This window comes from Zootoca vivipara, chromosome 11 (genome assembly GCF_963506605.1).
Source record: "Zootoca vivipara chromosome 11, rZooViv1.1, whole genome shotgun sequence".
Taxonomy (NCBI): Eukaryota; Metazoa; Chordata; class Lepidosauria; order Squamata; family Lacertidae; genus Zootoca; species Zootoca vivipara.
Genome location: NC_083286.1, coordinates 3,523,601 through 3,536,953, shown reverse-complemented (window position 1 = coordinate 3,536,953; position 13,353 = coordinate 3,523,601). Strand labels below are relative to the sequence as shown.

At 47.4% G+C, this 13,353-nt stretch overlaps 1 protein-coding gene across 1 annotated transcript in view; it reads right to left on the bottom strand.

The window, feature by feature from the left end:
• Window positions 1-12,581, bottom strand: part of RORB (RAR related orphan receptor B) — a 156,586-nt gene extending 144,005 nt beyond the window's left edge. The window contains exon 1 of the mRNA XM_035100238.2: window positions 12,261-12,581. Coding sequence (XP_034956129.1) covers window positions 12,261-12,267 — 7 coding nt within the window. The 5' untranslated portion in view covers window positions 12,268-12,581. The remainder of the gene's footprint in view (window positions 1-12,260) is intronic.
• Between the last annotated feature and the right edge of the window lie 772 nt (window positions 12,582-13,353).

Genomic DNA, 13,353 nt, shown 5'->3' with positions numbered 1-13,353 from the left:
TTTACCATTAAAGTAAATGGGAAAAGATCAATATATGAAAAGTTGCATGTGCAGACACATGGTGTTCTGGGTTGGGAACATGACATCTAATAGAAGGACTTTCACACAAGAAGGTTTAGCACATTTGCTAACTGTTGGAGGTAACCAGAATGCTAACTAATGAGGTAACTGCCCAGAGTGGCTGGGACAACCCAGTCAGATGGGTGAGGTACAAGTACTAGATGATGGTTGTTGTTGTTGTTGTTGTTGTTGTAAAATGTAAATAACTTATTCCTAGCAAAAGTTGAGATTTTAATCACCCTGGGGAAAGATGTTCACATGGAATCCTTAGGAAGTATATGAATATCATTGTAATTCTTCATAATTTTCTTAGGTGTATATGGCTCAGTTTGATACATGATTTCATACGCCATTTCAGTTTTTAAAAATAGTTTGATCTGACCTACCTGATTTAATACACATGATTGTAGCCATCAACAGTGAAATTCAGGAATTTGCTGTTGGTGTTGAAAATATCAGTTGAGTACTTTGTAAATTTGAGATTTCCCCACTTCCTTAAAGGTAAAGGTAAAGGGACCCCTGACCATTAGGTCCAGTTGTGAACGACTCTGGGGTTGCAGCACTCATCTCGCTTTACTGGCTGAGGGAGCTGGCGTACAGCTTCCAGGTCATGTGGCCAGCATGACTAAGCCACTTCTGGCGAAACCAGAGCAGTGCACAGGAACATCGGTATCTATTTATCTACTTGCACTTTCAAACTGCTAGGTTGGCAGGAGCTGGGACCAAGCAATGGGAGCTCACCCCGTTGTGGGGATTCGAACCGCCAACCTTCTGATCAGCAAGCCCTATAAATCCAGAGGAACTTCCTGCAGCAGAGTAAACCTTCTTTCATTAGAAGGAGAACCTTCTTCCTCCAAGGGAAGAAGTTCCTCTAAATCCTACCTTGACAACATCCATTCAACTGGGCATTTTAAAATTTACTCCTGTTTCATACTCATACCTTCAACAGGAGTTTGGAGACTGTACAGTTCTGTGGCAACAAATCTTGGCAGCAATCCATGAAAATCAACTGGAGTTTTACTACTTACTTCAGTGGGACCAGGAGGACTGCACCCTTTCTAAAATACTAAATGATTTTATAGGTTTGATTATCTCAAGCAATGTTTAATCTTTTGCATTTCATAAAACTTCAAGCCACCAGATTTCACATGGGCATACAGTACACAGATTCTAATCTGATTTTTCTTGTTCATGTGAATAGCCTCAGGATAGCAAAATTTCCCTGTAGACTATGAAATAATCTCTCAAATAATGAGTTCACCTCATGAGTATCCACCACCAATGCTTGATCTTTTTTTTCTTGAAAGAATACTTTGTTTACGGAGCTTTTAATCCAGAGATAACCTGGCAGTTGTCTTAAAAAAAAACCTTAGGTATTTTATTATACAGCCTCATGCTAGTTCTTGAAACAATTACAGTCCATCAGAATAGTTTGATAATAACACCATAAAAAGTACACTGAGTGTACTTTGCATGTTGAGATAAATTGCAAACACTTCTCAAAGTAAATTATCAGCACTATGTGTTTTGGAAAGGTGCAACACAATGGACATGATCCAAACAAACATTAAGCATGTGGATTTTCCTTTCCTTTCGGTGGGAAATTAAACATTTGCTTAGATGTTCCTTTGAAATCAGTAGGGATCCACTGACTGACATGGCTTGATCATGCATAAGGTGTGTAATTGTAGTTTAGACCTAAAAAAAGGTAAGTCTGATGAAAAATTGTGAGAAGCACGGCATATGAATTTGAAGGAACCGTCATTGGATATTGCTAATAAATTTGGTAACCAAGTAAACATCAAGAAACCCTTTGAATCAAAGGGCATTTTCAGACATAGCACTGGTGGCAATTTATAGCCCTTATTGTGTTGGGTGTACAGGCGTAAATGTTATTACTGTGGGGCATTACTTAATTTTAGTTTAATTCTAAAATGAAACTTACATTCCAAATAAGGAAGGCTGCATTATATTTGAACTGGAAAAGGCAAACAACACATTTTAGTCATTCAAAAAACCACATAAAATAGACTTTCCCTGTTCACTGTAACCTTACCAGGATCTTGTACAATCAGTTTTCATAGAAACCATAGAAGAATGATTTAAATGGTATTCTTACCCAACAATGAGTTATTAATATCCAAACAGTATATGACTCCATGAGTCACTGAGGTCTTTGTATTCTTCAGGATGCTCTTATTTAATGTTTTATTAATTTCTTTGCACTCTCCATCTAGCTCACTATGAGTTCTGTGTAATTACTGATAGTTACTTACACTTCTATTATAATTAGTATGATTGTCATTAAAGTACCCGTGGGTTGTCTTGTAAAGGTATGAATGGGCAGGGTCATGCAATGAAGACACAACATGGACTCACGTATATTGTATTGGTACACTGGTAAATCTAATTTCCATTCATCTGATGATTACTTCAATCAATATTAATTCATGTGTGCTTCCTTTGTCTTCAATTACAAAAGCAGACATCCTTCAGTTTCACAGACGCCAAGGCTTTTTCCCTCTGACTCCATTGCGTAAAGCAAAAAACGCAGCTTGGTGACTTATTAGGGGTTTTCCCTTCTGATATTGCTTTCCTGCCCTACATAACCATTACAAAAATATTGCAAGTGGCTGTTACTGGTACAATATATTCATAGCATTAATTGTACCCTTGATTTACCTAGGAAGTCACAGAATATTTCATTTGATCCCAAATACATTTGGATTAAAAGGGGTATGTGCTTTATAATGCAAGATATCTCTGTAAATTAAATGTTAATTAATTCTTCATTTCCTAAAGTTTCTTGGACTTCCTTTGAAAATAGGAATATGTTTCAATACTAATATCTAATTTTAAATGAAAAAAATCCCAATACTGTTTAGATTAACATGGACAATTCAAAAGTAAGTTCTGTATGTTTGGACTATATGCTTGTTACTAGAATTATTTTGGTTTCATTGTCGGATTTCCCCTCTGCTAATTTCATATCAATCCATTTGTTTCTTATAATATTCTAGATTGATCACCCCCAAAAGGGCTGTATCTAACAGAATATAATGTTTAAAAATCTAAAAGGGTTTGCACATATGACCAAGGTAGAATTGTTATTATATTATATTATAAAATATAATTGTTCTTATGTTTATTTTTAAACACTTTACTAAAGTATAGCCTTTCAATATGTTATTTAATAAAAAAAGTGAGAAAAACATCATTATCAGAAAAAATACTCATCTATGGAAAGAGTTGCAAAAAGATGACGGTATTTTCAATTTCAGGCTAGATTTATGTAATATGACTGGAAAGGGATCAGTCCATGTAAAATGAAACCAAAGTACCCAAGGTATTAAGCAGTATCATACAGCACTGTTATGTCCCCTAGATTTGCTAAATATTGCTGCAAAGTTGGTTTGTGTTTTATTGTCATTGAAGGCCTTTCTACTCACAGCTCCTTTATTAAGCCTGGTTGTATTATATGCCACATATAAATAGTATATTTAATGTTCAGTGGTTCCCCGAATCTTTTTCATTGCTCACATCAATAAAAACTGAACCCCAGTGGTGACCAACTCAAATAAAAGTATCAATTCTGGCTAATGTCTTATGGATAGCTCTAACGACATTGACTGTTTCACAGATATTGCACCAAATCAATTAAGAATAAAAAATCATTCCTTAGGATGGCATTCAGAATTAATCATCATGTTTCAGTAACACACAATTACTGATAATTAAAGGAGAAATTTATTTTTGTTAATAATCTTATGAAATTACCTACATTTCACTGTCAGACAAATTATATATTTTGAGTCATGAAGACTGAGTTTTATGCATTCTTTGATAATCCCAAAAACCTCCTAATTGTTGGGAGAACCATTCTACTTCCTAGCCCATTATGAGGCTAAAGAGAACACACACAGAGAGAGAGACAGACACACAGACACACACACACACACACACACACACACACACACGAATGCCAGGTTTGTGAAGCTGAGATTGAATGCAATGTTGCCACTGTAAAGTTTTAAAAGTACAGATTTGAAAACACTTTGCGATGTATTGGTTTAACACATCTTATCAGTGATAAGGCATGCTTAGGATATTATCAGCTTCAGTTAACCATGTCACTTCTCTACCATTTTGGTTACAGACCCAGCAACACTAAGAAGTATCAAAACCCTCGACATTTTAACTATCCCACAGAACATCAAAATCCAAGGGGTTTTTTTGCATGGGAAAGCCACAATTTAGATGTGTTTGTTCTTTTAAATCTGGATTACCCACTGATTCTATGTGTATTTTAATGTGAAAAGGATGTTCAAGAGATGTTCCATTTCTTTTTGGAAGAATCAGGCAGTGCCTTTTAAATTTCTAGCTGAAATGGGCATTTTAACTCTTGCATATGAATTCTTTAGTTATTTTTTTCTGTCAGCTCCTCCGTCCCCACAACCACGCGCAATTCTGTGAGTCAGAGATTTTTTAAATCGCAAACTACAGCGATTAGTTGAAGAGGGCAAGACCAATGTGTGAAACGCAAAAAGAAGTTTGCATCAAACCAGATGCTAGATACACTTCTGTGGTTCCGTATTACATTGGCAACAGCAGAGAATTCTTGAAACACAGGAAAACGTTGACTTGGCTCTTCCCAGGCTCCTGTGAAATTTTGTTGCACAAGACATGAGAGAATCGCCTTAATACAGATACTGTAGCTTCATTCTGGGATCTGAAACAACACTGCAACTCATCGAACAATTATGGTCCTATAAACTCAGGGCAGGGATCCAGCACCCCTCAGGATTTTAAAATCAGACCGACCCCTCGTCCTCATCTACCCACTACGTTACTTTGGCAGATCAACAATTCATTTCTGCCGCCCTTTCGCCTACTTTGACTTGAAGTTTGAAATTCAACCAACCAGGAGGGGCGGAGGTGGAGAGGAGGGGAAAAATGCGGGATCTTTCGAAAGTGGAGATGGTGGTAGGTGTGTGTGTGTGTGTGTGTGTGTGTGTGTGTGTGTGTGTGTGTGTGTGTGTGTGTGTATTAACGCCGCTAAATAAGACCTTTATCGCCTCCTCTGCTATAACCGCGTGTTCAGCCTCGCAAGGATAACGTGCTTTGATTTTGCTGAATGCCAATAAATCTATTGATTCCCGTGTCCTCTTCCCCTTCAGGGACAGAACTGAAAATGCGGTGTGATTAATATTCCATTAACAAACAACTCCGGTCCCAAATCGAACGAATCGCCAGTACAGTATTGGGAGTATAGACCTTCTCTAGGATTTTGGGCTGAAGGATCTGCTTCTCTAGATGAAACCAGCGGCGTTTGGGATACTCGTCGTCGTCGTTGTTGTTGTTTAAATAAAACAAAAAAACATATCGGAGTTCATTTCCTACCATTGACCCAGCAGAATGAGATGTCAAAGCGTTTTGAGTCTAACTTCAATCTGAGCACCGGCGCGAACCATCTCTCCTCGCCAGGAAGCCCCACCAAGTGCAGTGGGCCTGAGGGTGTAAGCCTAACCACACTGACTTGGGCTTAAACCCTACAGACGACGGCGGGAATTGCTTCCGAATAAGGCATGCATAGGATCGGGCTGCGCGATGCGGGCTTGGAGCGCAGCTTTACACTATTAGAAGTCTGTCATGTTGACTTACTCGGTCGATTTATTCTGTCTGCGCTTCATGCCAACGTTTCATGTCATTGCTCTTCCGTGGTAACAAAGGCCCGTTGCTCAGCATACCCAGATTTATTTAGGATTTGTGGTCAGATCCAGACAAAGTTGCACCCACCATTGTGGATCCCCAACATTGGACGAAGCCTCCGCCTTCAGCGGTGGACGATGGGAGAGCTGGTAGATGGTCAGTCTATCTTGCAGCGCGGGGGAGAGAAGAGGGGAGTCTTGTTGCACCTTAAAGCCTACCGGGTTTAATTTAACAAAGCTTTTTCACAGGAGTCCACTTGGTGGGAATCGGATACATCTAGTGAAATGAACTCTCTAATCTAGGAATACGCGTGGGCCATGAGGCATTTGTTGGGTTTTAAGGTGCTACAAGACGCCATGATGTTTCACGTATACAGTACCCAACCTACGCGCCGCGAGTCAGGCTTGCATCCCTACTGCAAGAGGGGCCTATGCCGGCAACCAACACAGAAGCCAGTCGCCTTTGCTGTAGCATGGCTCGGATTTGACTCTTCTCCCGCCTCGTAGATTTCCAGGCTGATTGACACCATTCGGTCCTAAAGTTTGCTTTGTTGTGGAAGGGGCCAGGAGCGAGTGCGAGTCTCAACTACTTGGGGCGGGATCAAAAGGCCAGCTCCCCGCCTCGACTGCCCTGTCTGAAATGCAGCCACCGCCTGGGAAGAAGGCCTAGAGATCTCCAGGTTCTGCATCCGCACAAATATGATTTGGATGGGCTCTTTGCCACAGGTGCTGCAACCTTCAAGACCTCGCCGTCAGCCCCCTTCCCCACCCTGAGGTTGCAAAGCTGGTGGCGGGTGACGGGGAGAGGACGCAGTACGCCAGCAAAAGGGGCGAAGGGGGGGGGAGAGTTTCCTGGACTGTTTCCCGACGTCGAGGCCCTCGAGTCGGCCCCGATTTCACCCCCGTCACAACAAAACGTTTAAAACGGCGAGCGGGAGGGATTGCTGCCATGTCCTAGTAACGAGAACGCCCTTCTGATTGGCTCTCTTTCTGCCCTCCCCCCGCCCTCGGCCGAACTTTCAGCTTCTGTGGACGCGGGGGCGGGCCTTGCCAAGAGAAAGTGGTATTTGTGGAGGGGCACCGTCACCTGCAGGCAGGTCGCTTCACGGGGCGGGGGGAGGCGGCGAACGGGGCAAGGAGGTGCGTTTGGGTCATGCGGGGCACGAGCGATAAGGTACAGAGGCAGAGAGATTGCTGGGGCCAGCAGAAACGGAAACAGCCACGGCGCTCCCCTTCAGGGCCTCCTCGGTGGCATGGATTTCAAAGCCAGCAGTTCTATGTGCACTCGTGCAGCCGCGTAGCGCGGTGGGAAGGCACTTACTTGGAAGTAAATGCCGCCGACTTCTTGGGGCTTAGCTCCTTCCGGTAAAGGTTAGGGCTGCGAAACCCATCATATCCAGGAAGGTCCATCGGATTTTTTGAGCGAATTTCGCATCCTTCGGGAAACCACGGGGGACGGGACCTCGGGAGGACCTGCGCGTTTGATTCAGGCAGATTTGATGACATGGTGCAAAGGCCGTTTTTAAAACTAGATGAGATCAAACTTGCACCTCAAGAGTCCTCGGAAATAAGTCGCACTGAGCTTAATGGGACTTCATTCTGCGTAAGGGTGAACAGAACCAGATTGGCATGTGGGGAACAGCAGATACTGTAAAAGCACGTTGCGGATGGAGAGGAAAGCAGACAGACACAAACGAACCCCGCAGTTTTTCGGTGGGAAGGGACTATAACTCAGCCTTTCTATATTTTCCCACCGAAGCTTCGTTTGCATCTGTCTATGGAGTAATTGGAAAAACCATGTGCGAATCCTGCACATTTATTTTCAGGCCGATTCTACGTGCAAAAGGAACCTACAATCCAAATGGAACTGCCTTTCACGTATGGTGTCAAGGAAGACGTCGGGAAGATGTGTGTGTATGTGTGGTGTCCTGTGATATATAGAACCTATAAAAATATTTATGAAAGAAAAGCGCTTGGAGAATCTCGATAGCTTTCGCTGAGTAATCTCTGCCTGTCAGGCGCTGGAGACTGGGCGGAGGGGATCCTGCCCTGGTCTCTGGACTTGTTTTCTCAGCCGAAAAGAAGTGGGTCAGTGGAGCACATGACAAGCCCCGGCTCCAACACAGAAACATACAAAAGAGACAGACAGACGGAGAAAAGACAGCAGATGCTGCCGGATTCATAGCTTAGGAAAAAGCAAAACGGTTGGGTTTCAGACCAGACAGTGGCTGCTCCGACTGACACAGGCCCTTTTTTGACCCTCAAGTCAGCTACTCCTTCTAGATCCCTGCCTGCCCCTTTTTGTGCTCAGTAACCCAGTTACTGGACGCGCATGGTCCCGATCCTATTGCTTGCTTACTCGAAAGTAAGCACAGCTGGTCGCTATAGGGTTTGCTTCCCCAAGTAGGAATGCCCGACGTTGGTCGACCTGCAGGACCATTCAGATCATCGCTCGCCAACAATGCTCTTCGAAGGGTTACGGTACGCGGGTGAAGCGAAATGGGAGGCCGCAGAACTATGCGAGGCTTCCGAATCAGATAAGTGCCTTATCCTAGTACAGAAGGCGCTTTCCCCAGAACCAAGAGTGGCGCCTTTTACTTTGGCAGCGCATTTCCGCACATCTGGTTGTTCGCTTGGTTTTCCACTGCTCATGCTTGCCACCTCTTCATGCAAAAGACCCAACAGGATCTTGTCCTCCAAATATCCCAACACAAAAAACGTCGATTCAGCGATGTCTACTCGGAAGTCCCATGGAACTCAGTCCGACCACGCAACTCAAGCTGGAACATGCCTTCCCCCACCCCCGAAAGAAATCCCACTCATCTCAAAGCGGCTTACTCCCTAATAAGTGTGCTTAGCACTCGCTGTGCACACCTACCTGAGAGTAAGCCCCATTGAACACAGCAAGGATTACTTCCGAGGAAACATGCAAGGCATAAGACTGTTAGTCTCCAATGGGGTTGTCATGTGTCCTCTTTTTCCAGGACACGTCCTTTTTCTCAGAGGTAAAATTTGAGACAATTTGCATTTATTTGCTTTGAATGGCCGTCATTTTGCTCTTCAAAATATAGCAACTCTACAATGCTACAGTATCCCCACTTCCTACATAAGCCGGGTCATCCGTCTGGGCTTTTTTTACTGCATGTGTGGAGGGTCCTCGATCTTACTTCGAACTTCCCGCCCTCGTGGTCCATTCTAGCCACTGTAGCTGCCTCCTCCAATTCCACTCTCCGAGTCCCAGCAATGGCAAGGAAGCGCCCACGGCAATTCCTGCTGTCAGGCCTTCTCCGGCCCTCCGCAGAAGTCAGAACACAGGCCGCCGCTCCAGCAGGGTCGTTCCGACCGCGCGCGCCCCTCTACGCGCCGGCCTGCTTTCAGTTCCAAGGCACCCCTGACTGACCTCCGCTCCCGGGGAATCATCACCCGCCTCTTTGTCCCTAGGGTCAAACACTTCTTCTCCACAGTCACAATCCTTACAGGTATGCAGGAAACTGCCCCTTCACATCAACACCTACCCAGGGATCTCATCCCCCGCTTTTGGTATTAGTATTAGTATTATGTAGTAGGAATCGAGAATTTCGCTCGAACACCCAACTGGTACCTTTGCCAAGAAACACTGCACAAAAGGAAGTCTGGATGAGCCCTGAGTCTCTCCTCTCCTTTGATCAACAAGTTAAGATTGAACCCCTCGACACCCACACCCAACCACCCTCAAAACCCAACCCCAAATTATTTTCCTTTGCGCACGGCCTGTCTCCAGGGATCTAGAGGAGTGAGACTGTTACCGAGGGCGCGCACACAGATATTTTTTTGGCTTCCCCATCATACCAAGTTAACATATGCCCCCCTCCCTTCTGCATTGGAGGGCGCTGTCAGTTTTTATCTCCACTTTTGCCTTCCCCGCTTCCTACTCGTTTGCGGGAGAGAGACAGCAGAGACAGAAAAGTTCACTCAGCAAATACATATCCAGCAACCAGCGTGAGTTGAGTTTGTGAGACTCTCCCGCCCCTTTCCCAGCTTTACCGAAGTCTCCTTAAAAGGGACCTGGGTTAAGTAGGGAGTGGGTGGGATCGCGATTGGGAGCGAGTAAACGCGCAAGCAGCCCGTCACATCAGACTTCTGAGAGGTCCAGTAAGAGCGAGCGAAACAGAGCCATGCGCAATCCTAAAGTTTGCGTGCTTGGGTAGCGAAGAAGCAAGGGTGCCTCTTCTAAGTTACCTGTGGAGAGCAGTGGCCTCATCCTTTTCAAAGGCACCGGCCAATCCACTACTGAGTGAAGGGACGGGAAGCCCGTTTGGCCGGCCTTACTTAACACGAGAACAGCGCCAAGTGCCTGGTCAGAAGACCAACGAGAAAGCTGACCGCAAGCTCCGTTAGGCGCGCAAGACAGAAAGATGGAGCAGTGCCACTGGCGCAGCCGAAGGCTTCTGGTCCAGCGGAAAACGGGCTGAATTGCTGAATGGGAGAGTAATATGCATTCCCCCCCCTTTTTTTGTTTTAGGTGGCAATCCTAACCCCACTTACCTAGGAGTAAGCACAATTGACTTCAATGGAACAGACATGTTAGGATTGAGCTGTACGTCTATCATTTGAAAAACACTTTTGCACGGAAGGAGTGATGTAAGAATGACATGAATAGGTAAAGGGCGGTATACACATTTTAATAATAATAATCGTTGGGCGCGGGGGTGGGTTTGGACCCCACTCCCAGCGCCCCCCCCCCCTCCATCCAATGCGTCGGGGACCTTTCTAACCAGCTTTGAGATCTTTTCTGACGGAAAGCGCGGTATAAAAGCACTTGGAATAAATACATCAATATAAAATCAGGCCGGAGAGGGCCCACGGCAGCAAACTCGAGTTTCACTGGCTTAAGGAATACAAGGCTGAAACTTGGAGTACTAGGATCCGCGTGTGGCCACAATAACAGTTGAGCGTGGAATAGTGGCGTGGTGGGATGTGCTTGGGAAATGGAGGTTGGGAATGATGGCGTGGGTCTCTTTGGGGGAGGAGAGAGAGGTGAAAGCAGGTGTCGGTTCAAGGAACTCGCGAATTAAAAACGACTCGACTCAACATGCGGGGTAGGGGTGGGGCTTCAGAGAGACTTCAGAAAAGTCCACTCAGCAGAATAAGCTTGGGGGGGGGGGGAGAGCTCGAAACCAAGCAGGACTAGCTCATCACATTTTGAAGTAGTTGAAGGAATCCACGTTAGCATCTAAAGAGAGAACCGCTCCTCCCGCATGTAAGGCCATGAAGTCCGGAGCCTAGAATTACCTAACCGCACCTCGGGGGACTCTCCTCGCCAAGGGACACCCCGCGGCAGTCCTTCGAAAAGGCAGGATCCACGGCCGCAGGCAGCTCAGTCCCCTGTCCTTCAAACATTTCAGTGACCCTCTTCAGCTCACCCCCTTCAAACCCCGCCTCCCCACCCCTACCGCCAGTCTTGGAGTCGAACAGTGATGCCAAAGGACGGCGAGTGCTACTGGACAAGGACCCATGGTGCCACGAGTGGTGAGTTCCAAAGAAAGACAGTCAACAAGAATGGGATGCCAGCAGACTAAGCACGAGAGAGACGCCTGTCTGTGGGGACCACCTGCATAGGTGGACGAAGGTGCCCCACTACTCAGGGGCAAAGCACACCCAGGCACCAAGGTGGCCCAGGAAAAGGAGCCAACTGTGCCATGGGGAACCCCCAGCTGCCGCTCATTCCCCCGGGGCTTGCTGCCCCCAAGCATGCATTGCAGGGGGATCGCGGCCCCTCCTAAAAATGGGCCCCGAGAAGGCGCGCCTCAAGTTTGGGATGTTCCGCCTCCGGTGTTTACCTGCACCCTTGGGCTAAGTTGCACAGTGCGCCAAGCAAGATACACCGGCTCTCCACTCAAATAGGTGCCCTCTCTTTATTCTGAAAAGAAGAGCGATGCTCCCTTTCCCCATGCCTGAGCACCGGCCACCTGCTTAGTGGATGTGGGCGCCCACCGGGAGAAGACCGAGTAGGGGGGCTCCAAACTCTTTGCCCGCCTCCCCATAGAGCGGAGGCTCCCAAACGCCAAGTCAGCCTCTCTCCCCGGGAAGCGTCTGGTGCTGAACTCGCCCCCAAGGAAGCCTCCCCCAAACTTAGAAGACTCTCCACGAGAAGTTGTCACGCAGGATGCCGCTCATGGAACTGCGGCGAAACTTCTGCTAGAGTATCAGGAGAAGGCGGAGAAGGCGCTCAGGCCCTACTGAGACACTTTTCTTAATAATAATAATAATAATAATAATAATAATAATAATAATAATAATAATAATAATACATGCTTCCGAAAAAGAGAGACACGAACGTGAGAACTTTCTGACAACGTCACCATCCATTTCCTCTCCATCTTTGATCCCTTCTAAACACCCCAAAGCATCTTTTTTAAGAAGCTCCCCCCCCCCGGCGCATGGAGTAGGGGTCCCGTCAAGCCCCCGCTTTGGGCCGCCCGCTCTCCCCGCGGATCCCGCTGCAGCCCTTACCTCGCATGATGTTGGCGATTCCCTGCTCCGCGCAGTCATGTAGCTCCCAGCTTTAAAATCCCCTTCTCAGCAAGAGCGAAGGCTGCGGCGAGAGCGGGGCTGCTCGGCTGCGAAGAGCATTCCTCCAAGGCTGCGCTTGCTTTTGCTTTCTCTCGCACACTTTTTCTTTCTCACGCAAATTCTGATCGCGGGAGGAGAAGCCGCCTCCGCCCTCCAGCCAAGGGTCTTTCTGGGTTGTTGCGCTTGTGCGTGCTGGCCGCTCCTCCTTCGTGCGCGCCTCTCCGCGCTCGCTCTCCGCGTCCAAGTCGCCCCACCAAGCGACTCCCGAGATTTCTTTTGTGATCCCTTGAACTGAGGAGCGCTGGCTGCGGCGGCGGGAGGAGGAGGAGACGGAAGAGGGAGGGGGTTGTGGTCGCCTTGTCAGTTACAGAGGAGGAGAAGGCGAGAGAAATGACGACGGGAGGAGGACGGGAGAGGGGACGGGAGTTTCTTTTTCGAAAAATAAAACACGGCCAGGGAAAGCCGTCAAAGACAAGGGCCGTGTGGAGGGCAGATCCTGTGCGTTTCTCACATGACACCCGCGCCTGTCGCCGGAGCAGATATCTTTCCCCGGCGCGAATTGGTCACTGGCTTCGGTTTTGACAGGGACGCGCCTAGCGCGGGAGATGGAGGGCGAGCGAGCGGGCGAGAGGTGCTGAGGGAAAGCTGGAAAGAGGCTTATAGCGGAGGGTGGGCGGGAGCCGGCGACTTCAAGCTCCGCCTACTGTCAGCGCCTCGGCCAATCGGAAGGCGCCCAAGGTGGGAGCCCGGCTGAGGGAGAAGCTCCGGCTCGGACGCGGGGGGCGAAGGGGAGGGACGCGAGGGGGGGCGCGCGGACGCTTTGGAGACGGAGGCGGGGGCAGGGCCAAGGAGAAGGCGCGCCGGCGCATGGAGACGCGAACGCCCCTCCCCCCAACTGGCGCCCCTGTCAGCAGGCGCGGAGCTGGACTGGGCTCGCGCGCCTCTCGCTGGGCTGACAAGAAGACGCCCGTGTGGTAAAAGCTGCGCTCTCGCTACCGGTACAAGCCGAGGAGGTCAAGGGAAGGACTGCACC